Raw genomic sequence first — 25,865 nt, forward strand, 5'->3', positions numbered from 1 at the left:
CTTGAAGTCATTCGCAAGAGAAACGTATACGCAAATACTCGCTCTAACAGAAAGTTATAAGTTTATTGGTTAATAGCCATACGATAGCCAATAAATTTCCAACTTTTCTGTAAGAACAGAATTTGCGAATACGTTTCTCTTGCGAATGAATTCAAGAATCGAGCCCCAGGGGCCCGATTCTTGAAGTCATTCGCAAGAGAAACGTATACGCAAATACTCGCTCTAACAGAAAGTTGTAAGTTTATTGGTTAATAGCCATACGATAGCCAATAAATTTCTAACTTTTCTGTAAGAACAGAATTTGCGAATACGTTTCTCTTGCGAATAAATTCAAGAATAGAGCCCCTGATAGTAAACAATGCAAGCCTGCTCCAAGTTGTACGCAGCCATATAACAGATGCAAATTTAATTTTTCTTGTTCTTCCTGAGTGTATCGTCAAAATATAGTGACCCTCAAGAGTGCAGAGATTGAATTACCTTATAATTTCTGACACATATTCCTTTAATCTATACTGCTCAACACAGAGCACTCTCCTCTTTTCCTCGCCCAGTGTGGGTACGCAATGGCGGATAAACCATGTGACTCAAGTGACCAATCAAAATTGTGTTCGCCATTGGCGAATCTTTTGGTCTGTTCTTTCTAGCTGCACTGTTGCACTGGTGCAATAAGTTAAAGTAAGACAAGTATATTTTTTCTCATTCCAACTTATTGCACCAGTGCAACAGTGCAGCTAGAAAGAACAGACCATATGATTATAGGTCTTTAATTCTCATATATTTTGTCTCTTTTCGTGTTGAACATCCCCATCACTCCGTTTTCTTGAAAGAAAGAAGTGCCACCATACGAGCAGTACGACAGGTGCGAGCCTACTTACTTAGGGTGCATTCGGGGAGACGCTATTAGCACTGTCAGCATCAGTTTATCCTTGTTCTACTTTTAATGAGTAATGAAGATGATGGACTGATGCTGGTAGCGCTAATAGCGTCTCCCCGAACGCACCTTTGGTGTCTACTTGAGCCTTGGGCTGTTACAATTAGTACAAAAAAATTTTTACACACGAAAGTAATACTGTGCATTCATTGATTGGCATGCATCTTTTAGATTCTAAATTATGTACCACTTAATGAATGCACAGTGTTATCTTTGTAAGAAATTTTTTTCGTACGAGTTCGAGAATCGGGCCCAGATTGTATAGTTACGAACCTGTTCCCACAGGAAAAAAGACTTGTGCACTTCTTGTGCACTTTTGTACTTAATTACGAATTGTATGTGTGTGTGAAATATGCAATGCCAGCCATTGTACATATATAGCGTTTGACGCATGCGCAGAGAGAGCAAGTATCATGATATACCTTTCTCTCTCGCACAGATCTTGGACCAGAGAGAAACCTGAGAGCGGCCACCGCGGCCTTTTTCGTGCGACCGATATTTGACTAGCATCAGCGCCAAACGTGGATGTAAAGTCTGTTTTACATTAATCGCAAGCAGCTAGTTGCGACTTGCGACATCCAATAGGCGCTTAGTTTCTAGTTAAAGCTCGACATTTATTGGGTGTTGCAAATTACAACTGGCGACTGCAATTAATGTAGAACGGGCTTTACATCCACGTTTGGCGCTGATGCTAGTCAAATATTGGTCGCACGAAAAAAGCCGCGGTGGCCGCTCTCAGGTTCCTCTCTGCTTGGACACACTTTCAGTGCTGGCATTCCTCCTTCATGTATATATACTCAAAGGTGTTTCCTTAGATGTTTTCTGAACATAACCTATATTTTTCGCGAATAGATTTGGCTACGTGTCATATATCTGCATAAGATCAGACACAATAAACCTCCAAAAAAAAAAAAAAAGAATAGATTTGGCGGATAGCGTCTGGAGCTGGTTAAAAAAAGAAGAATTAAGCACACTCAAAGTAATATATCAGTTCATAAAGTCTACTGGAAGAATCATATAGAGAAGGGCGGGAGCCATCCCGCATAGATAAGAAGCATACGTGCCATATATCTATCTTAGATCTGACACATTAAAACCACAAAAAAAAAAGAATAGATTAGGAAGATAATCTTTACAGTTTTATGTCACACAATTTATTACGAAAAACGATAGTAATTACTTGATGCAAAGACTTTCAACGATGTTCGCATAAAATGTTATCTTGCGAATATATATGAGCAGTATGAATATGTTTCTGACACATGAGAAACTTTGGAATTTCTTAACACAGTGCCATTATATTATTGTTTCTGTACAATTTGTAAATTTTTATTATTTGGTTATATTATATGAGTTATATGTTTTATAATTAACTAACAATCGAGAGAAGGCGCTATAAAAATCTAACATGATTCTCTTCATGCAAATTTACTGCAGTGTGTATTTAATTTTGCTTTATACAAAGTTAGATCTCATATGATTTTTGTTTGCATTGCTTGTAATCTCTTCTTTGTATTTAAAATGAGATAAATCTATATTTAAGCGTTTAAAGGTATTTTACAACTCCAAAAGTATGAATTTTTATCTTTTTCAAATTTAAGAGTTTTATTTTAAGTTATTGAAATTGATAAAGTTGATCAGTATAAGAAACAAAATGTATAAACTGCACATTGCATCGTTAAAATTATAATAAAGTGATATGATTCAGTGAAAATAAAATTGTAATCAACTAAACAAGGAACATAAGTACACAATATAACATTATACACTAACCAAACTAGCTATGGCAGCAATTCGACACACCTTGCAAAGGGAGATATTCACCGTTAGTGATGAAAAGTTGCTCAGTGTATGCTATGTTAGCAAAGCTTATAAGAAGAAAAAGATGAGTTTTCTGTGCTTAGCCACAACAACGGATACACCAGGATCTCTCATATTGTATCAAGTTAAGAAGAATGACAAAAATGTTTTTAAAAAAAAACAATCGTGGCCTCTGAGCGACATACAAATCATAGATGGTGTAAAATATGATTCTATGGATATAGAGATGCATATTGACAAAGTTTACAAATGGTCAGCCACTACCGTACAGGAAAGGCGAACGTTTATTAGTAATTTATATACTTATTCATGTAGTCTGACTCAGAGGCCAGAATTCAAAAATATTCCCAAAGAATGGCTGATTGACCCAACTTCATTAAAGGAAAGTGACAGTATCACATTTACATCTGGTATGTTTTTTAATTTGATGAATGTTTGCAATTGCCATCATATTTAGTTATTTTAATGAAAATTTTTCTTAGAATTTTTTATATAAGTAATTTTATAAAAGTTCTGTGTAAATTTCAAAATTTTTTTAGATTTTCCATGTAATTTAATATTTGTTTTGAAAATTATTTTGTACATAAATTCAAACATGTTATACAAATTTAAAAAATTTTTTAGAAGTTAATATAATTTTGTAGAATTGCTTTATAAATTCCAGATTTTTTTCAGAATTTTTGTATAATTTTATAAAAATGGTTTTTTTATATGTCTAAATCAACCCCTCAAGTTTTCGATTGAGCCTAATTAGAACTCAATCAGTCTAGTAAACATATTTTTTTCTGTAAACACATTTACAGAAAGATACTGAAAACTTAAACGCATTATATAATAGAATATAAAGATTGCTTAATGTTTACTTTTTGTATATATCTTAGGGATTGTTTTGTTATTGATCCTCAGCTGATTTGCAGACTCATTATACATTGTACATATTTTATATTTTGATCTTTCAAATTATGGTTTATCTTATTATTTTTATTATTTTTTATTATACTTGATTTATAATTTTATTTATTAACTTTGGACATGTAAGTTCTTAATATTTTATTTTCATTATATCTTTCTCTCTGCCTTTGCTCTCTATTTTCCTGTATTGTTACATTTTTATTCTTAATGTTATGATTGATTTTACATCTATGTTGTATCTATTGTAGAACTCGCTTCATATTCATTGGTCCGAATATATTAAGTCATTATGTCGTAAATTAAGCACTTGTATTTATACCTGAAGAGGACCAAATCAATGGTCAAAACGTCGTTTATTTAATAAACTAATTTGCCAAAAAGTCGACTTAGTTTACTTATTTATTGTTTATTATCACTGGCGACAAAAAGTTTACATCATATTTTTCTTATGCAAATTGGAGTTTTTTATATAAATTAGAAAATTTTTCTTAAAAATTTCATTTCTGTTGAGCTGTCCCCTCCCCCATATAAAAATACAAACAAATAATGCAAAATTATGAGTTATTTATGAACTTGTATATGCCACAAATTAAAATTTTTGAGCTGAGTGTTGACTCAGCCTCACAAAAAATGTTAAATTTCTACCCAGAATAATGAGCTTAAAAATTTTAATTGGTGGCATATAAGAATTTATAAATAGCTCATAATTTTGGGTTATTCAGGTTTTTATTTTTGCATGGTAGGGGGAGGGGGCAGTTCAACAGAGGTAAATTCTTCATATAATTTTATAAAAATTTCATAAAGTTTTTGTATAAACTTTTATAATTTATATATAATGTATTTAATACGTAATTTTATGTATAAGTTTTTATATTTTTCTCGAAAACTTATCAAATTTATTATATGAATTGTAACACTTTTTAAAAATATTAAAAAGAAATCAATATTTTTTCTAGATGTCAATTTCATGTTTTTTTATATATATTTGTAAATTCTGAAATATAATATTCTAAGATTTTTTAATATTCTAAAATTTGTCATATCTATAATTTTTGAACAAAATTTGAAGACATTTGAGATATTTTATAAAAAAATTTTACAAATGTAAAATTTTTTCTAATATTGTGAGATATAACAATTTTTTCAGCATGTATTCACAAAAAACCCTTTAATTCTTTTATTTAATAGTACAACACTTTTTAGATCTTCTGACATCACCTATTAGTTTGGATTATCAACCTATTACTGAAAAGGAAGCTGCTGACTTGAAACAAATGATGGAAAATTGTGAATATGCTGTTTCCAACGCTGAACTTTTTATGGAAACTCTTTCAAAAGATCTGTCTATTCTTGATGGGGTAAAAAAAATGTTTAACTTTTTTTATGAAAAATATTGTAAGACATTTAAAATAAGGGTTGTGTCATACATTTCAAGAGAACATGGTTTGTGTATTATTTACATTATATGAGTATTTTTTATATTACAATATGAGCAATGTAATTATTACATACGTGACAAAATTAATTTTTTTTACTTATCAGCCACTTAATTTCGTAAAGTACACCGAAGATGATAGAAAATAGCAGTACAATTCACATATTACAGTTGGCAAGGTTTTCAAAAATTCAAACTTTGTCTTTCCAATGCTCAAATCTATTCTGTAAGACATTTGTCAGATTTAACACGCAATTTTCCGAACACATCGAAACAGATTAAACAAAAAATTAAAGTAATTAATATTATATTAAATGCTGAATAGGTCTAAATGGCAAACTTCCGAATTCTGTTCAGTTACAACATGAGGATTATGCCATCTTTTATCATTTTAGATGTATTTTACGAGAATCATTAGTTGGTTGATGAATACAAATGTCACGGTTTGTAAATTGGATAACAAAATACAGAAAAAAGTAGTATTAAAATAGTTAATAATCCAATGTAATCTTCACTTCGTCAGTAAAAGAATAAAAAGACTTAAGAATAAATTTAATTTTGACCTAACTGGCCAGATTTAATTAAATTAAATCTGCCCAGTAGGTCAAAATTAAATTTATTTTTTAGTCTTTTTAAAATAGTTAAGTTTTAAAATTATTAATATATCTGATTTCAGTATTAATAAAATAGTATATTATAAATAATAGTAACATTATAATATTATTCAAAAATATATACTACTAAAAAAAATACTGAACACTTTTCATATACCGAACGAAAATTATGTAAACATTATATGTAGACATTACGAGTACACACCTATTCACATATGTGTTTTGAAAAAGCGTTGTAAGCAATTTCAGCAATTCCAAGAATGATAAACACATGGAATAAAAATGTTTTATTCCGTGAACGTCATTATTTATTACTGGGGAGTAATCGTACTATAAAACTTTGCTTTGGCGATGTGATTGGATCTTTCTTCACGACAAATATTGAATTAAATAAAAACCGTAAAATATGCAATTTTTTTTACATAATTTTTGAACGTGATTTGTTAAAAAAGTGAATTTATGAAAAAAGCAATAATAGCATTCGAAAATGTAAATTTTCAGCTTCCCGTCGCTTTTTTGCAGAGCGCTGTATGGTGATCACTTCACGAGTAATAAGCGATGAAAGTCAAAATGACAATTTTTTAATAATAGTTATTGGAACCTATCGTCACCAGTAGGAATTTAAGAAATGGAGATAATTGATTGTAGTCGACCAAACTGGCTAGTTTTATTATAAAACTACTACGTTTTGGTCCATTTTTTTTCATGACTATTTTTTCTTAAAATCTCAATAACTTAATTTAAAAAATCGCATAGCAATAAACGACCAAAATAAAGGGAAAAAATCCTGTTACAAGATGCAAATAACAGAAATTCTCTATGATTTTTTTCACGCCAGTTGCAGCACAGCAAAATTGCATAAAAAATTTTTATTTCAATGGATCAAGCTTTATCAGTGTGCTATATTTGTAAGAAAAAAGATAACTGAAATTGACAAAAACGTTTGAAAGAAGAAGTTTTAATTTTTAAAACGCTTTTTGAATTTTGCTTTTGCGATGATTTTTTTGCTGAGTTTTAGCGGTTTGAAGATAGTCTAAATTTTTGGTATATGAAAAATTTCCTTTTTTTAAAGTGGTATATAATATTATAGAAATCACAAAATTAAATAATTTGCACTATTTTGGACGGAATCTGATAATTCATAGATGATACATAAAACAATTTAAATTGTGATATAAATTATTTATATTTTATGTATAGACATTTATTTGATTAATATTCTTTCCTGACTTATAATCCTTTATTTGACTAATATTCAAGTTGATATTGCTAAATTTATAATATTAATATTTTATTTTATTTTCACTTATAGGAAAACATACATTCAGTCTTAGCATCGGAGCAAAGAGTAACTCAACTGATGAACAGTATAGATGCTGCAATAATCGAAGCTTCTATCGTAGAAGCGCGATTAGCAGCGTATGATGAGGCTTTAGGAAGAATAAGAGAAGTTATGGCTCGAGTTGGGCAAAAAAATCAGGCTATACATACGGCAAATAATAATGCCAGGCTTCTACTGGATAAACTAAATCTAGTCATTGTAAGTAAATAAGAATATAATTGTAAAATAATATATTGAACTTTTCTTAATATAATTGTACAAAATAATAGAGGCTTGAAGTATCTGATAGAAAAAAATGATTTCGATTGTTGTTTTCATGTACATAAATTATTTTTTTAAATAAAATTATTGTTTTATGCCTTTTATTTTAGAACCCTAACAAAATTATAAAAACATTAATTCATATTAAATAAACTCAACTGAACTTGATTAAATTTAAAGCAAAGCCAAAAGAACATGAAAGCCAAGCTTGAATATATATGCTGATATTGTTATTAAAAAATTAACGTTACATCAAATTAATAATTGACAAACAGATGTTATTAGATCATCTTCAATATGGTTCTAGGTTACAATTTAAAATTATTCAAATTATTTTTGCACATGAGCTTACGTTTAATATGTATAATGTCATATAAAGTTAAAACAGAAACTTCATGGTAGATTATAAAATTGTTTATAATGACGTTATAATATATTAAGCATAAACTTATGTGGTGTGAAATGATTAAGAATTTTAACACACAGAAAATGACTTAATAACATGATCGAAATGTATTATTAATTCGATAACGTTGATTTTTTAAAAGATAAAGTTCACTTTTTTATTTCTTATTAATTATATAAGCGTATATATTCAGCTTGGCTTTTAAACTTTTTGGTTTTATTTTAAATAAAATAAATTTATACCTATGTTTATTAGTTTCAGTTTTTAGCTTTTTAAATATTTCCATAATAATTCAACGTTAGATCTGGTTGCTCTAGTTCTGTACTATAAATAATATATATTTATGCAACTAGTGCAGTAAATCGGCTAATTGCTTGTAAGCGCGGGATATGGACACCGAAGACATAAGCCCACTTTTGTTCTAAACTGACTTTTGTCCTTTGGTCTCGAGATAATTATCAAGATTTTGTGTGTGTGATGTGTTGAACGGAAGAAAATATTGCACGGAGATAGCATTATAGCGCGTATAGCATGAAATTCCTCAAAATGCAATATTAGATTTTGTATTAATATGCACGAGCATCTTCAAAAAGTCATTCAGAGACGAGGAGATAATACACATTAGGTACAACCCAGATAGCACAAAATATTATCATAAATATTTATAAATATTTTACAAATTTATTTAAAAAAATTTTTTTTAAAGATTATATAATTATTTTCATAAACCATTTAGAAATAATACAAAAATTGTTATCAACAGTATATAGAATATATTTTTTTAATGTACTGAAAAATATTTATGGTATAAGAACTTGAAATATTTTTTATATTCTTTGATAATAATGGTATAAATATGTATTTTAAATATTTTCATAAATGTTTATCACAATTTTTTTATACCTGACATTTATATCGGACATAAAAATATGTACAAAATATTTATCATAAATATTTTTCTTTCTTATAAATATTTTGTGCTATCTGGGAAACATGTATTTCTTCCAGGGAATATTTTCTTATTTCTTTCATTCAATATGTCACACACACGCGCGCGCGCGCGTTTCGCAAAATTTTACCAGCAATAGTGCGCATCAAGAAATGCTGGCGGTAACAGGCATAAACAGACTAAAATGCATAGATAACTTTGATATGTCATAACTCGGCCAAAAAGAATCGTACAGATTGCATTTTTTTTTAATTTGTAGGGAAAAGCTTATGTTTTACGATAATTTTTGTAAAATTTACGAAAAAAATTAATTGCATCTTTGTATTTAGACTGTGCAGATCTATCAGTATAATTTTTTTTTTTTTTACACTTTAAATTTGTATTGACTCAGTTCTTATACGTTGTATTTTATATAATGACTATTACTACTTTTTTTTTACATTTGTAATTTATATTGATTTGAGTTTTCACACGTTCTGTTTTTTATATTTTTTATATTTTGACTTGTTAATATCCGGTGTATGAAACATATAAGTTTTCATTGTTTTTAGTTTTAAATTTATTATATTTTATTCAGTTATTTATTTGTTATTCAATTGTTTGTCAATTTATATAATGTATGATCCGTGACTTGCGGCGACAAGTGGAAAATTTTGATCAATTTGTACTTGAGAAAGACCTCATTGAGATCGAAATGTTGTACTTATATTTAACAATTTAATCTACAATAAAATTGCCATTTGGGTCGAATCCACCAAATTGGAGTTATTATTTTTTGATTATTCATTGCTGACGACAACAAGTTTTAACTATATTTTTGTAAATAATTTATTGCGAAAAATAATACTTCAACCAGGATTCGTACCTGGATCTCTCATAAGGGCATCTTCCCAATTCGATTACCGAGGTATATGGTATTATTTTTTTATAATATTTAATTAATAGAAAATATATATTTAGCACCAAGATCTGAAATAGGCAATCTAAATTTTAAAAACATTTATCAGTTGAAGAATTAACTTACTATTATTTTATATTTAATTATTAAGTTATGAAATTTAATTTAGTTGCAATATACAATATTTAAAGAAAAATATATAATATCCTTACAATAATTTTATTAAAAAAGCACTTACAAAAATATGAATTTTTAAATCAGAATCGTATTTTCTATCAGATTCCACGTTGTATCTGTCGAGAATAAATTTTATAATTTTGTTTCTCTTTAAGTCCCACTTAGACATTTCTGCAACACACCAGCGTACTTTGAACGAAGCTGAACTTCCGGGCGAAAGAGAAGAGCTTGGCTTTGCTGGTGCAGCGCTCTTAAAAGCTATTACAGCACCTCTTCCACCAGGCCTGGACAAGCTGAGTGCTGTCACTGAACAGAAAAGACGATTGGACAAACTTAAAGCGAAATTTTCAGTCATCGTCGCTAGACATTTAAATAATCTTTTTATACACTTGGTAATATCTTAATTAATTTTAACAATTTCTCTTTTTTTCTTACTAATATAACTTGATTATGTAATTTTTGGCAGAATGTTCAGCAACAGGTGGGAGAAGATTGAAGAAGTGGTTCTATATCATAAAAAAAAGAAAAGTATGAAAATATAAAGAAAATGTCAAGAATACTAAAACTGTGATAAAGCTTTGTTTTTTAATTATAAAAGTTGAAATATTTACATGATTTTAAGCGCTGTTTATGTCCTATTTCATCTAGAATTATTCATTAAAATTTTTCCTCCACCTGTTATCGAACCCTGCATAATTAAAACAGGAATACTTTTTCAATTTTCTTAATAAAATTTTAGGGTAATGACATTGGAGATACATCGACTTCTATGACAGATCTAATTTTACCAACTCATCAAGGCATTCATCACGAGCTCGTATCGTATACCGAATTGATGCAATTGTTAAGAGCATTAGATAATAAAGCCTTTGTTCAATTAACCAAAGTTTATACTGATACCATGAGCAAATTGTATAAAAGAGATCTGAAACGTTTTTTCGAAGAGGCTAAGAATAAGCTTATCAACAAACGTAATCTGCAAGGTAGAATAGATTTTTTTACAATAGATTCAATTAATATCTTTAATCTGGAAAAATTCTTGGAAATGGGAAAAAATTTTTTTCCAGTTTTTCTCTTGCCATATTTTTCGGTTTTTTCTTTTAAATAAAATCATCTTTATTGTTCTCCGTGTCAATAGTTTTAAAGTTTCTTATTTCACATTAAAATTTCTAACAAGTAATTCACATCAAAAAGTTCATTGTTACAGTCGTTTTTTTTGGAAAGAAACTGGATTTTTTCGATTTTATTTTTTTGAAAAATTAAGAACTAACTCAAATTAATAAGTAAGCAATGAGCATTTAAACGTCTTAATAATTAAAGTAGAATTGCGTATTCTGTTTACTGACGCTTTATTACGTACATTATTCTCATAAATTATATTTATTAACAACGTGGTGGTATGTTTCAAGCAAATACATCAAGGTCTAGCAGTCAGAAAGGTGAGGATCTGATTAATCCGGCGCCTATCTGTTTGCTGAGTAACGAAGTATGGACTTTGATAGACGAAGGAAATCTTCTAGACTCAGTCCTCGATTGCGTACTTTCGCAAATGCAGCCAGTATGTCTCGCCGAACAAGGCTTCTGCGTCTCATTTCTTCAATTGGATTCTGTTCTTTCACCCTCCAAAGTAAGCACATCGCTAAATTTCTAACTTCTTGAATTGATTATGAATATTCGTTATTTTATGCAGAGTAGTGAAATAGAAGTAGAAAATGTAAGTAACGGCGCGGCAAGTCCCGGATCAGTAACTTCAACAACGAGTAAAAGACTGGAGCGTCAGGTGAATGAAGACGTACGCGCAACTATGGCCGCGATATTCCCGTCGTTGGAAATTGAGTTAAACAATTTTATCGGTTTTCTGGACAAAATCGATAGCTTGTGAGTTGAGCTTTAAAAAAATGATTTCCACTTAAAATCATTTGGAGTTTTTTCTAAGAGACTTTTAATTTGTTATATACAAGGTGGTTCTAAAAATTTTGAAAGTGATTCTTGATATTAATTTATGACTCCTTCATATGATCCCACGAAACAATTTAGTTCAGGCCTGTGCAAACTCAGCTCGCGCGAGCCAAATACTTCCATTTCTCCGCTGTCTCGATGAATATGACGGATAGTAAACAAAAAAGTATAAACAAAAACAAAATCCTTGAAAGATCGCCAGTAATGATTTGCAAAAATTTGAAGTGAGATTATGTCGACGCAACTGGCAAGTTTTATTAAAACTCCAAGTGATTACAACGTTTTGGCCTTCGCTTTGGACCCTTCTCAAGTAACAATCAATCTATTCTAAATTTGTGATTCGTGTCAGCGGATCATGATTTAAAGTGTTGTCACAGGAGAATACAAGGAACAAATTATTATTGCAATGAGTACAGAAAGAATTTTTTTACAATGAAATTGATAAAGCACATAATGTAAGAGAAACATTGTATGTCTTTACTGAAAGGCAGTAACTGTCCCATGGACGTCGACATAATCTCACTTCAAATTTTTGCAAAAAAGGATAAATGTTACAACGCCTATCTTTTTGACGTTGGAGCGTCTATTTTTGTGTGCGTTCACTCGCTGAGTTTGAACAAACCAAAGGGCCTATTCTATAACTTAACGACAGTTCAGTATCGTTAATAGTATTGCACACATATTATACGACAAAAAAAGCTGCATAGTATAACGATATCGAACTATCATTGTCTATGTTTACACGTCAGCCTTAATCGAGTTTAATAACTATCGTACTTGGTAAGTAGACCAATCACAATCGTTTTACTTTTCTGAAGAATAGCTGTGATTGATCTGCTTAAAAGCTACGGTAGTTATTAAATCCGATTAAGGCTGACGTGTAAACATAGTTATTAACACTACTTGTTTAGTTTCAAAGGTACATAATATTAATTTTTTTTTTGTTTTTTCCAAATATTTTAAAATTAATTTAGTCACCGAAATACCTTTCTTATGTTAAGCTATTTACTATTTATTATAAAAAAATATTTTTAAAAAACATTTTTTTAATTTGAAAAAATCAATGGCATATTAGTTTTTTCTTAACTCTTTGATTGCCAAATTAGAGATTTTTCAGTAGATTTTCTTGAAACTTTGCATACATTTTTTAGATCGCTGATTCTGAATCTGGATTCAGATTTTGCAAATTCAACATGATCTAATATGGATCTAATATGGCCCCCATTAGCTAGTAAATTAGTGAAAATTGGATATTTTTGTAGTAAATCCATTTTTCAAGGTTATGTTACAGATTTAAAATTAAATGACAAAGATAATATCAAAATTCATAATGGCAGATATAATATGGCTGTCCAGATAGTACAGAGAATTAAAAAAAAACTCAATTGTATGTCATTAATTATAAATTCTTTTTGAGATGCAAAAATAATTATTTTTATAATAATAGTTCTTTTAAATATTAAGTTAAAAGCTATTAATTTTTAAACTTTTAAATTTATTATTTATTTTTTTAGTTAATCATTACTAATTCTTTATATATGTAAGATGTGTGTGTGTGTGTGTACACATACGCACAAAATGTAATTATATCTATAATTATGTATTTGCAGTTGGTGCATGTATGTATTAGTTCGTTTATCACAACACGTCATGTCTGCTCAAGACACCGGCTCATTTTTATCGATGACGTTCGCATCTGCTTTGATTCATGTGAAACGAGCGTTTGACAAATTCATGCAAACACAGCTACAGTCCATATTATGTGACACGAAAGTCAATCGTCGGCACAAATGTGGTATATTGCCGTACATAGAAAATTTTGGACCATTTGCAAGAACTGCGGAAAAGATTTTCCGAAATTCCGATAGAAAGGTCGATCTCGAGAAATGGTACACGAAGCTCGTAAGCACTATGTTTGAAGCTATTGTTATTCATAGCCGAGAACACCACAAGACGCCGCAGGAAGTTATAAAAATGGGTAATTGAAAAATTCAATAATTAATAAAATTGCCTACTCTAATTTCAATTATTAATTATGAGGATCAGTAACTAGTTAAAAAATTAATTGTAAAAATTGTAATGCATCTTATGTTGGTCAAGCGGGCAGATAACTAAAGACACGAATTAACAAACATAAAAATCATATTAATCATAATACCAACTCACAATCTGTTATAATGGAACATAGGATGAATTACAATCATGAATTTGATTGGAAAGACGTAAGGATTTTGGATGTGGAAAAAACATCAATAAAAGATTAATATCTGGAATTCATATTAAAAGGCAGAACAACAAACTTAATTAACAAACAGATACAGAATACTTAGGCACGCTTATAATGAAACAACCAATAAGATAAATTCTCAATACAAATAGAAATTCTGAAAGACTACATTCATGTAAACAGCACATAACAGCTAGACGATTTGACAGGATAACGGGATCAGTTTTCCGTTAGACATACATTGAACAACTTCAAAAACATGCAACAATAGTTCAGTCAAAAATTAACAAAAAAACCAATTTTACACAAGACTCATAAGTTTATAATACTGACAATGTTATATAAATTGTAATTGTGACGTGTATGAATGCATTAATATTAGCAAATTATTTTTATTAAGTATGATACATCACAATGACAGCGCTATAATAACGGTCATTTGTTTTTTCTTTTAAAATAACAAGATATTCTGATTATCCTGTGGTAAGTTCAACGTGGTTACTATTCAATGTTTTAAACTAAATTAATACTGTTTCTACATATCATAAACTTAATAAGTGAGACGTTAGTGGTAAATTTCAATACAGTCATCCAACTTGTTTGAATCACATTCCATTAGTTACTTACCACAGGAAAAAGAGGAAGTAATAAATATGTATGTACAATTTTTTATTAATTATGTACACACTAAGGATGGCTAAAATCCGTAGTCGAAACGTTTGGAGATACTTTAAAGTAAATTAAAGATCAAACCACAATTACTGCACATTAATTACCGCGCTGAACTCCTATTGGCCTCTTTTCTTCAATTATATTTAAATTAATCACGTATAAGAACTAAGGTAATTCTAGTTTGGTGTAAGATGAGTACCCATTGAACGCTTTTCAATAGACTTAAAAACTAGTTTTTGGGTGATATTAGTAAACAAAGCTATTATATCTGAAGAAACTAACAGTTTAGTCAACGGTAAAAGAAGTTTAGTAATTTTATTAACTTTAATTTAGATTAAAAAATTTTAACTTATTCAATCTGCTAATTATTATCACAAGTAATAATTAACAAGACAGGGGAGTTTACAGACAAAGGGTTAATGTTTGCCACTTTATAGAAAATTTTCATCATCTTTACGATCTTCTCTCGCAATTAAAAATCTCCGTTTTGGATCACGAACGGAAAGAAGCTAAGCAAAAATATCAGGACGCACTTCGCGCTTATGTTACACAGTATTTTGGACGACCCCTGGAAAAACTCAATGTAAATTTCCATATACAAATATTTATACAACTGTAAAAGGATATGTTACTTAGGATTGCTTATTTTTTAGCTTTTCTTTGAGGGTGTACAAGCTAAAGTAGGGGCTGGTGTAAAAGAATCCGAAGTTAGCTATCAGATGGCTTTTAGTAAACAGGAATTGCGACGCGTAGTCAAAGAATATCCGGCGAGAGAAGTTAAGAAAGGCCTAGAGAATTTGTATCGAAAAGTTGAGAAGCACCTATGCGAAGAAGAGAATTTACTACAAGTAAGTAGGAGAGAGGGGGAGAGAGAGAGAGAGAGAGAGAGAGAGAGAGAGAGAGAGAGGGGGGGGGAGGGGGGGGGAGGGAGAGAGAGAGAGAGAGAGAGAGAGAGAGAGAGAGAGAGAGAGAGAGAGAGAGATATGAGTACTTTTGATAATTTAATAATTACAGTACAGCATTTCTAAAAATAAAAATTGCTTTCTTGTCTACTATAATTGCTTTATTTACTTCTAATATTTCTAGGTTGTTTGGCGCGAGATGCAAAATGAATTTATCGCACAATACAGGAACATTGAAGAATTAATACAACGTTGTTATCCTGACAGCAATGTGACACTCGAATTTACCATACAAGACATTTTAGAATTTTTTTCGGAAATAGCGCGATCTCATTAAATTCAAATGCAATTTTCTTTTCTTTATTACTCTATTTAGTTATTGATAATTATAACAAATTTACATAGAGGAATGTAATTTTTTGTTTACACACACACACCCATACATTCATACATATCTTACACGTACATATGTACATACATACGCTGCCCAAAAATGATTCGTTTTTAGGCACTCCTCACGGGATAAGAAGTTTGTAGACTTCACTCGATCAATAATTAGGTTGATAGATATGTCCAATCAGCCGTTGCTGGATGATTGCGCCATAGCTACTTTTCACGTTTGGCTTACTCCATGAAGAGTGCCTAGGAACGAATCATTGTCGGGCAGTGTACACACATACATACATACAATACATACAAATATATATATATATATATATATATATATATATAGCGGATGTTCCATTTTAATTTAGATACTAAAATATCTCGAAAATAATGCATTTTTGAAAAAATATTTCAAATAAAAGTTGTATGGTTCAAAAAAGGGAGAGGAAGCGTCAGATGAACTAAATACTTATACTTTGTCCGGCGCCCACTTTAGGCTTAATAAAACCTAAGTTGATTTTTTCGATGGAAACTTTTATTGTGGATTTGTATTTTAAGAAAAAATTTTGTTCTTGGTAATTTTTCGCTAAATCTCCTTTAACAGATGTAAAATAATGCTTAAAGTTCTTATTTTAAAAGATTTTAGCTAATAAAAGTAAGACCAGCTGAAGAATCGCGCACTGGTTAAAGTTTCAAACTAATAACTTTGAACGTGATTTTGTACCTATTGCAGGAGGTTTAGCGAAAACCTAAAACAAATTTTTATTTTTTCCATAAAATACAAATTTACAATAAAAAGATAGAAGTTTCCATCTTTTCAGATCTCTTCAAACCTTACCAAATTTTCATTTAAACATTTTTTTCAAAAATATATTGTGTTTGGTGTCCAAATTAAAACACACATACACACACACTGTCTGTGTGTGTGTGTGTGTGTGTGTGTGTGTGTGTGTGTGTGTGTGTGTGTGTGTGTGTGTGTGTGTGTGTGTGTGTGTGTGTGTGCGCGCGCGTGCGTGCGCGCGCGCGCGCGTGCGCGCGTATATGCGTGAAAACATTGCAATCTTTATCATAAAAAATTGTATAGCACTTAAATAATAATAAAGATTTATTTTAATATTGTAGAATAATAATCAAATAAAGATTAATTTATATTGGTTGCAATATTATTTATATTTAAAAATACACCTTTAAAATTTTATACGAGAATGTATCATTTTTTAGTACAACATACATTTTTGTAGGATTAATTTTTTAAAATAAACATATTCATAAATATGAACTATTTATTGAGGAGAGTACAAGTTATTGTTACATTTACACTTACACAATAAAGTAAACTTGCACATAACATTCTCCATAGCTATGTAGCCAAATTGCTTTTGTATTTGTTATCTAATATTCTGCAGATTTATTTGTTTTCAGCAGGTTCCTCAGGTGGACCAAAGTTAAAGAAAATAACGCCTGACACTTTTATCTGAAAATAAAGTGCAGTTATGTAAAACAGTAAATAAAGTAAACTTATATATGTAAATATATTATGTGCATAATCCATCTGCAACATACAACAAATATTAAAAATGAAAAGCTCGAAAATATAATAAAGTTAATTATAACATAAAAATATAAATTCCAGTGATAAGAAAAGCGCTTGCTCAATTATTATTTTTTTGTTAAATAAGATTATCTTTAGTAAAGAATATTTTCTTAATCTATCGGAGACTGGAAGCTTAATAGGCTTATAATTAGATTTATCGGAAACACGATTTGTTTAGCTAAAATTACCTTTTTCATTGTAATATCGTCGTTTCCGAATCAAAGGGCTTGGAAACCGATTGAAAAGGGCATTAACTCGGAAGCGGATTGGAAAAGGCATTAATTGGAAAACCGGTTGAAAAAGGCGTTAACTCGCGCGCTAAAATTTTTCGCGTCAGTTTAAGTTGGCAGCACTGCCAAAATAATTTTGGTGTTGATTTAAAATTTAAAATATAAACATATTAAAATAAAAAAATCAATATGCACATATAGATAGAGCAACAAAATTATTTCGGCAGTGCTGCCAACTTAAACTGACGCGAAAAATTTGAGCGTGCGAGTTAATGCCATTTTCAATCGATTTCCTGTTTAACGCCTTTTTCAACCAGCTTCCGAATTAACGCTCTTTTCAATCGATTACTTTGTATAATGATATTTTACTGCTTCATCATACCTTATAAAGTGCAATATAATTATGTTTTTATATATATTTTTCAACACATTTTTATTGCAAATGACGTTAAACAATCATTTTAACAATAAATAATTATATAAAGTTCAAATATAGCAAAAAAAAATTTTTTTCCGGCTAATATTAGGCGCTAGAGCGATGTCATCTTTTTCATAGTTTAACCCACTGACAAAGACAAAAAATATTATAGCATTAAAACTAAAAAAAAAAGTCTAAAATAGGGTCGGTCTTCTAAAGATTAAAATAAAAAACAAAACTCCATTATATACAGAATTTTACTCTTAGGATTGATTATTCCAAATTCTTTGGAAAGCTTTACCCGACAGGTACCTATTATTTGTCTTTATTTATTTAGAAAAAAGATAAGATAGATACACACATTTACTTTAGATATGTTTACTAAGAAGTAGAAACAATCGGCTCTTAAGCCTGTATCAGAATTATTAAGCATTGGAAATTGAAAATTAGAATTAAAAATTTATATTTTATTATTATTTTAAGAATTAAATAATGTTTTCAAATATTAATAAGCTACTGTGATTGGTTTATGACATTTTATGAATGTACTTGTATCTCTTAAGATTGTACTCATGCAATCTTAAATTTAAGAACAGACTCTAAATATCAGTTTAAAATACAATCAATTAGAGCAAAACATTAAAATTATCTGATTGATCAAATATTAATCTTTAATTTGTAATCTTTAAGCTCCAATGAGAAGTCTGATATGAGCCACATTAAAAGAGAGATTTTGTAATTTGATAATTTCACATTATCCAAGGAAGCACAATTGTTATACGTACATAAGTTATGGTACCAATTAGGACAGCAAGTCCTGTGATCAACTGAGCATTGTAAACCTTCTGTCTTGCATCGTAGTGTTCTTTCCACAACCCACACGATTGAGGTATGTCATTTATTGTCGCTAATTTGACATCTACTGCTGCATGTGAACTGGCGGAACGAGTACCTTTACATAAAAAAATTGCACATTTAGATGAAAAAAATATTACCCTTTGTAAGGCTTGTGTACAATAGAGGAATATTAAATATCAGGAATAGAAATTAAAATTTTAGTCCGGTATTCATAGTTGATTCTTTAAAACAATTTTGAATAATGTCTTAAGATGCTCTATCTATAATATATATTATATTGGTGATTAATGACATAAAACAACATTTAAGATGGTCTTAAATATATAAATTAACTATGAATACCAGATTTAGAATCAGTTTCCTCAATGAACACTACAAACAAATAATAAGTTATTTTGTGTCTTGTGGGACACATTCGTGTCTTACATCTTATTCACATTTACTATGTGTGTTTAATATTCATTGTGAAGTGACTCAAATTTTAATTCTTATTTCTAATATGTAACATTTCTCCACAAACAGAACATTATTTTATTTTAGTTTATATATTTATATACATTTTTATATATTCTTTCTGATTTATATGCTTATGCAAAAACAAGTAATGATTCCAATTTCAATATAATTTTTCAATTTTGATAACAATTCCAATTTAAATCACTAATTTGTAATAATTTTTTGTTTAAGAAAAACATTGAGCAATACTATCAAATCAAAGTTGTGTCATAAAAAATCAAACAAATTAAAGTTTATATTGTAGCAAAGAATAGATTCTTTGATAAACTATAAAACTTTATTATATGACTTTATATGAGCATTATTAACTTCTTATAACAAAAAAAAACTTGTCACTTTGTTTAAATTTAAAGCAAGAAATGTTGATTAAAGAATCTGTCATTAAAAACAGAAAACTGTAGTAAAATTGGTAGAAAAATTTTAATTAAATTTTGATAAAATTTCAACTTGAAATTCATTAAACTTGATACTTCATTAAATTTGAAAAAACTTTAATAAATACATAACAAAATTTTAATTATATTTCGTTGAAAAGATTATTTTCTGCATTTAATAAAAGATAACATTTAAATAAAAATTTAATAAAAGTATATTTTATTTAAAAATTATTAATACAATTTGATAAAAAAATAAAATTTTATTGTAATAAATTTTTAAAAAAATTGCAAGGCAAAATTACAATTTTGTATTGACGAATTAACATTTTATTAAAATCAATTAATTTTTTATTTAATAACCCATTCTAAAAAGAACAAAATGTTATTAGATTCAATAAAATTTTTGGTAAAAATTTTTTTAGCAGAAAATGATTTTTATATATCATTTTTTATTACTGTGACTTTGCACAGAGTAACATTTGTACAGAATAGCAGACATACATTATATAAGGTATGATGCTGATTGTACATTGGAACAGACAGACTCTAAAAAGAAACTCACCGCTTTTGACCAAATTGCGAATAATCGGCTGCAACATGTGCCTAAGCATTTTGGCGAAATTAATCTATGATCAATACAGCCACAAATATCTGCAACGCAGAGTCGACAACCAAGAAATGAATCACAGAAAATGATTGAATCTGTCAGTATGTCGAAAAACTCCAATAAATTTAACACGCATAAAATATAAACATACATGAAAAGCACATAATGTAAAGAAGTATATTAGGGTGTATTTACACAGTATAAAGGCCCTCACACATGAATTGAAATAACCGTAACAGTAAGGTTTCGACCAATCACGTACTTGAATTAGCCGGTTACGGCAGGTTACGGTTATGGTCGCCCAATCCGACGCGTCAAAACCTTACGTTATGGTTATGTCAATCATGTGTGAGGGCCTTAACTAATAGTGGCACGAGTCCTATAATTAGAGACTAATGCCCAGTCTACAATGAGTCGTTGGTCGTAAGAAATTTAACCAATCACAGTTGATCTTAGAGAAGAATAACCGAACATAATTGGTTAAATTTCTTACGACCAACGACCAACGACTCATTGTAGACTGGGCATAATGCTAAAACTCTATAGTTAGAGCGAGTACTTGCGTATACGTTTCTCTTGCGAATGAATTCAAGAATAGAGCCCATGGTTTGTTCGCGTCGCCATGCTCCGACATGCTCCTACTCACTCCAACGCATTCTAATAGGTTGGCGTCATCGGAATCAACGTATTGGAGTGCGTTGGGGTGAATAGGAGCATGTTGGGGCATGTGACGCGAACAGACCTCTGTCATAGTTTAAACTGTGCAATTTGCAAGAGAAAATTGTGCAAATAAAACTCGTTTTTGACGAATGTTTTTGCAGATTTTACATAGAAAAGGCATAAATGTATGAAATATGGCTTTTTATTTCTTTAAATTTCTCAAGCGGATCATGTTTTTATCAGTATTCGTTCAATTTATAAGAAATAAAAGGGTTTCAAGAAACTGTTTCAAATTCGGTGTCTTTCCTCTATCTATACTGTTTCATTTTCATCTAAGTTATTGTCAATAAATTTTAATTTTTATTAATATAATTATAATAATAAACAAAAACGTTTTATATAACTCAATTTGTGTAGAAATTGTGTAAATTAAAAAAATTACTTTTCGATATATATTTTTTTTACAAAACGTAAACTTGAACTTAAATTTATTAAAAAAGAAAGAACCCTTATTTAATTTATTTAAATCTAACTAAAATTGTAACTTAACTACTAAGCGTTAATTTTAATAATAATTTCTACATCTGTTTGGATATTTTGAATGTCTAAAATTAAAGTAATGATATGTCAGATTAATTTAATTTATAATTCAAACATTGAAAGAACTGGAACGTAAATATTAATTATTTCATAAAAATAACTATTGATGTATAAATAATAATTGATATATAATCCATTATTGTGTATACAACTAAATCATCTATAATATATATATATAGCGAAAAAAATTATATGCAACTGTTCCACATGCAGTTTTCTTTTACGTTTTTGACTTGTATTTATCTTGGGATTGTAAAGGTATTAGAGTATAACGCCAATGGTTTTTTAACCTAATTTTACACATTTAAATTTTTGTTAACGCCATTGATTCAGGCAATTTAACAAATAATGCAACTCTGCTTTTCTTGTACATTCCCATTGGCCTTTTCAATCTCCTTCAGTAGTGTGTGAAAAATATCTGCAACAGACTGTGGAGAAAACACATTTAACAAAGATTTTGCGCAACATACTTTTCATGCTAAAATATAATGATAAAATATTTGCAGATATACCTCATTTTGTTTCGCACTGGTTTCTAAAAATGCTGCATTCCACGAGCCCGCTAAACGTTTTCCTTGTTCTGTCGTGATCATACGATCAACATACAAGTCTGTTTTGTTGCCCACTAATACGATTGGGACACTATAAAAAAAAACAATCTTCAATGTGTAAGTTAATGTGTAAGTCTTATACAAATAAAAATACGTAAACATTAAGCATTTAAAAACACAGACGCTTACTGGAGTTTCCCAGTGATGTCGAGTAATTTTTCATAAATAATTTGTACAATCTCGAAACTCTTTGCACTGGTTATGCTATATACCAGGACGTAGCCATGAATATCCATTGAATACTGAGTAGGAAATATACTATATTCATCCTGACCAGCTGTATCTACTAACTTGATTTCATAATCTTGACTATTTACTCGTGTATTTTTTGTGAATGCTGTAACATACAAAAATGTAATACTCTTAAATTTTACAAGTTAGAAGAAATTTAAAGTCCATTTGCACCAACATAAATTATAAATCAAACTCTGTGAATTTAAAAAATACGGTTTATTTAATTTTCTAGCTTACTAATTCTTAAAACTAAAAAAAGTAAATTAAATCAAGGTTAAAGTTAATTTATAGCGTTTTCGACCAGCCTGGTTAATCACTCCAGGAGCGATTAATGACGTTACGAGGCCAATCACAGCCATTCTTCTGAAGAAGGGCCAAATTGTGATTGGCCAGTTCAAGAGGAAAAGAACCTGAGACAGGTTAACCCAGCACCAGTCGAAAACGCCATTACATTGGTGCAAAAATGCTTTTTAAAGATTTTTTTAATCTTTTCAAGATATTAAAAAAAATTATTCTTAAAGAGTTTTTATTATACTAATTTATAGATTTCAATAAGATTTATATATATTTGTTTTTTTAGATTTTTAAAAATCACATTTTTTTTTCTTCTAATCAACACATTGGAGCACTAGTGGATTCTAATGTCAATAATAGGAAGGGTTTTAATAAAATTTTTCACTGAACATCATATATCGGACATCAGATAATTTAAACACAGTGAATCTTATGCATAAGAATTTGATCCACAGGTGCCCATGTTAATCAGCCTACATTATTTTACTTAAATTTTTTAAACGGATCTAGTAAAACTAATTTTTTTAATTTTGAAGTGGGGAATTTTAATTCCTAATTCCCCTAGAATCCACCAGTGCATTAGAGTACTTATTGATCATTATGTTACTTCAAAACTATGTTGTTAATTTGCTCTTAAAGAATTCTTATAATGCTCATTAATATAAACCAATCTATATTTCTATAAAAAAGTAGATTCTTAAAATAAAACTAAAACTAATAATGTAAATAACTTCTTACTATTTTCTATTGTAGGATCATACGAGTCTACAAATTGTCCCTCCACGAACTGTATACTAAGGGATGATTTACCTAGTAAAAACGTAGTATTAAAGTAAATATATAAATATACCTTTAACAGTTATGTAATGTCAAGTATATAAATCACTATATAAATTAATAAGTTTTGTTTTGCATTGTTTGTCCCCTTTTATATTCAGTATCTTTGCTTTTTCTCTCTCAAGCATCAAATTGCATATTTATTTTATTTAAAACAAAAAATTTTTGGGAACTTAAGCAATGCAAACACACTAAAAAAATGACATAAATGGTAATGTTTCTCTTCATGAAAAAATTTTACATCTATAAAAAAATGAAAAACATATAGAACATATATCTCACCTACAGATCTATAGCCCATAATAGCTATTTTTCTTTGCTTAGGTGGCATGTTGTATTTATAAACTGAAAAGCAGCAAAGATATTCAATGGAAGCTGATGCATAATCCAGCTAAAACCTGTGAACAAGGAAAAATTTGTTATCATCTGGAATGTCGTTTATTAGCGTTTCATTGTAAACGCGTTTATTAACATCTCGGAGTTGTACGGCAGTAACGAATCTAGCAATCCGTCTCACGTCGGAAGGCTACAAGAGGCAATGTCTCTTGAGAAAAAAAACTGCGAACTGGAAAAATCGGCTGGCGAGACATCGCGTAAATCAGCCCGGTTGCGTCGTTTACGTCACATTTACATATATTTACGTAACGACGATCGCGTTGCAGTATTTTTTAATTATTACCCATGTTTGCGGATACATTGTCTAAATAATACAGTTTTTATGTCTGCCTACTCCGACGGAAAAGTAAACTATTTAACGAACGACACTACAATAAACTGGTACATACATGCTATTCGCGGGTCTAATCAATGATGAATTAGTGATCTTTGTAGCGTTGCGACATGAGAGTGAGAGTGAGAGTGAGAGAGAGAGAGAGAGAGAGAGAGAGAGAGAGAGAGAGAGAGAGAGAGAGAGAGAGAGAGAGAGAGAGAGAAGAATAAGGATGCACGTTCTGTATTCGGAAGTGCGTCTTACATTGATTGATGTGTAACGCCCCTTGGATCACGAAGCAACAACGTTCCCCGAGGAGTTGCACATAAATTAATGGTATCTTCTGGATATCTTCGTATGTACTTCGTGCCGCCAGAAAAAATTAATGTTCCAAACTACGCACCGTTTGATATACGTACTACTATTGCGTACTATGGACGCACGCGTATATAGTATACGTGCAATCGGTGCGATCAGTATGATGTACTAAAGGGGGAGAGAAAGAGAAAACTAGAGGGGGCGAGAACAAGGGAAAGAGAGCGCAAGATGACGTCAATGACGTATATACATTCGGGATCAAGGACTTGATTCTTGAATTCATTCGCAAGAGAAACGTATTCGCAAATTCTGTTCTTAAGTTGGAAATTTATTGGCTATCGTATGGCTTTTAATCAATAAACTTGTAACTTTTTTGTTAAAATGGGTATTTGCGCATACGTTTCTCTTGCGAATTGTGAATGATTTCAAGAATCGAGCCCCTGTTTGTGTCACATGCCCCGACCCCCGACATACTTCTAGGGTCTGTTCGCGTCACATGCCCCAACATGCTCCTATTCACCCCAACGCACTCTAATACGTTGATTCCGATGACGCCAACCTATTAGAATGCGTTGGAGTGAGTAGGAGCATGTCGGAGCATAGCGACGCGAACAAACCACTATTCACCACAACCCCCAACGCACTCCAATACGTTGATTCCGATGACGCCAACCCAATCTATTAAGGTGCCTTTTCACGCTGACGCTTGACGCTCATTTTCAGCGTCAAAAGACATCACGTGACTAAAAATAAAGATACCTATTCGTCATTTTTAGGGTGCGTTCGGGGAGACGCTACCAGCATCAGTCCATCTTCATTACTCATTAAAAGTAGAACAAGGATAAACTGATGCTGATAGTGCTAATAGCGTCTCCACGAACGCACCCTTAGTCACGTGATGTCTTTTGACGCTGAAAATCATAGCCCTAGTTTACACCGAGCACTTGATACGCGTATCAAGTAGTGAATTTAAGCTGATCAGCCAATGATTAAACACATTCACTAATTATTTACTATTTGATACGCGTACCAAGTGCTCGGTGTAAACTAGAGTATAGAGCTTGTACTAATGGAGGGGCCTTGGTGCATCGCGACGCGCGCGGGGAGAA

At 30.2% G+C, this 25,865-nt stretch overlaps 3 protein-coding genes across 8 annotated transcripts; 1 reads left to right on the forward strand and 2 right to left on the reverse strand.

The window, feature by feature from the left end:
* The first annotated feature begins 1,450 nt into the window (after positions 1–1,450).
* On the forward strand, positions 1,451–18,327 carry LOC105837140 (exocyst complex component 1). The gene is made up of 11 exons (XM_012681658.3): positions 1,451–3,162; positions 4,868–5,022; positions 7,026–7,253; positions 9,902–10,138; positions 10,486–10,729; positions 11,156–11,373; positions 11,437–11,624; positions 13,316–13,683; positions 15,042–15,187; positions 15,258–15,452; positions 15,691–18,327. The coding sequence occupies exons 1-11, from the start codon at positions 2,715–2,717 to the stop codon at positions 15,841–15,843; spliced, it is 2,580 nt and encodes an 859-aa protein (XP_012537112.1). The 5' UTR covers positions 1,451–2,714; the 3' UTR covers positions 15,844–18,327.
* On the reverse strand, positions 17,159–20,655 carry LOC105837141. Its single transcript, XM_012681659.3, has 3 exons — positions 20,449–20,655; positions 18,921–19,087; positions 17,159–17,367 (listed from the first exon to the last, which is right to left on the reverse strand). Exons 1-3 carry the CDS (start codon positions 20,495–20,497, stop codon positions 17,302–17,304), a joined length of 282 nt encoding a protein of 93 aa, XP_012537113.1. The 5' UTR covers positions 20,498–20,655; the 3' UTR covers positions 17,159–17,301.
* A 684-nt stretch (positions 20,656–21,339) lies between these two features.
* Positions 21,340–24,924, reverse strand: LOC105837142 (GTP-binding protein Rheb homolog). 6 transcript variants are annotated; one of them, XM_012681660.2, is made up of 6 exons: positions 24,703–24,924; positions 24,012–24,127; positions 23,631–23,702; positions 22,494–22,701; positions 22,266–22,395; positions 21,340–22,181 (listed from the first exon to the last, which is right to left on the reverse strand). In XM_012681660.2, exons 2-6 carry the CDS (start codon positions 24,058–24,060, stop codon positions 22,092–22,094), a joined length of 549 nt encoding a protein of 182 aa, XP_012537114.1. In that variant the 5' UTR covers positions 24,061–24,127; positions 24,703–24,924; the 3' UTR covers positions 21,340–22,091. The 6 variants fall into 6 exon arrangements, with proteins under 6 accessions (XP_012537114.1, XP_012537115.1, XP_012537116.1 ...); XM_012681661.3 differs by lacking the exon at positions 24,703–24,924 and adding an exon at positions 24,515–24,646; XM_012681662.3 differs by lacking the exon at positions 24,703–24,924 and adding an exon at positions 24,409–24,548.
* Positions 24,925–25,865: the final 941 nt, after the last annotated feature.

The sequence above is a fragment of the Monomorium pharaonis genome, chromosome 5, assembly GCF_013373865.1.
Source record: "Monomorium pharaonis isolate MP-MQ-018 chromosome 5, ASM1337386v2, whole genome shotgun sequence".
In the NCBI taxonomy this organism is placed as follows: domain Eukaryota; kingdom Metazoa; phylum Arthropoda; class Insecta; order Hymenoptera; family Formicidae; genus Monomorium; species Monomorium pharaonis.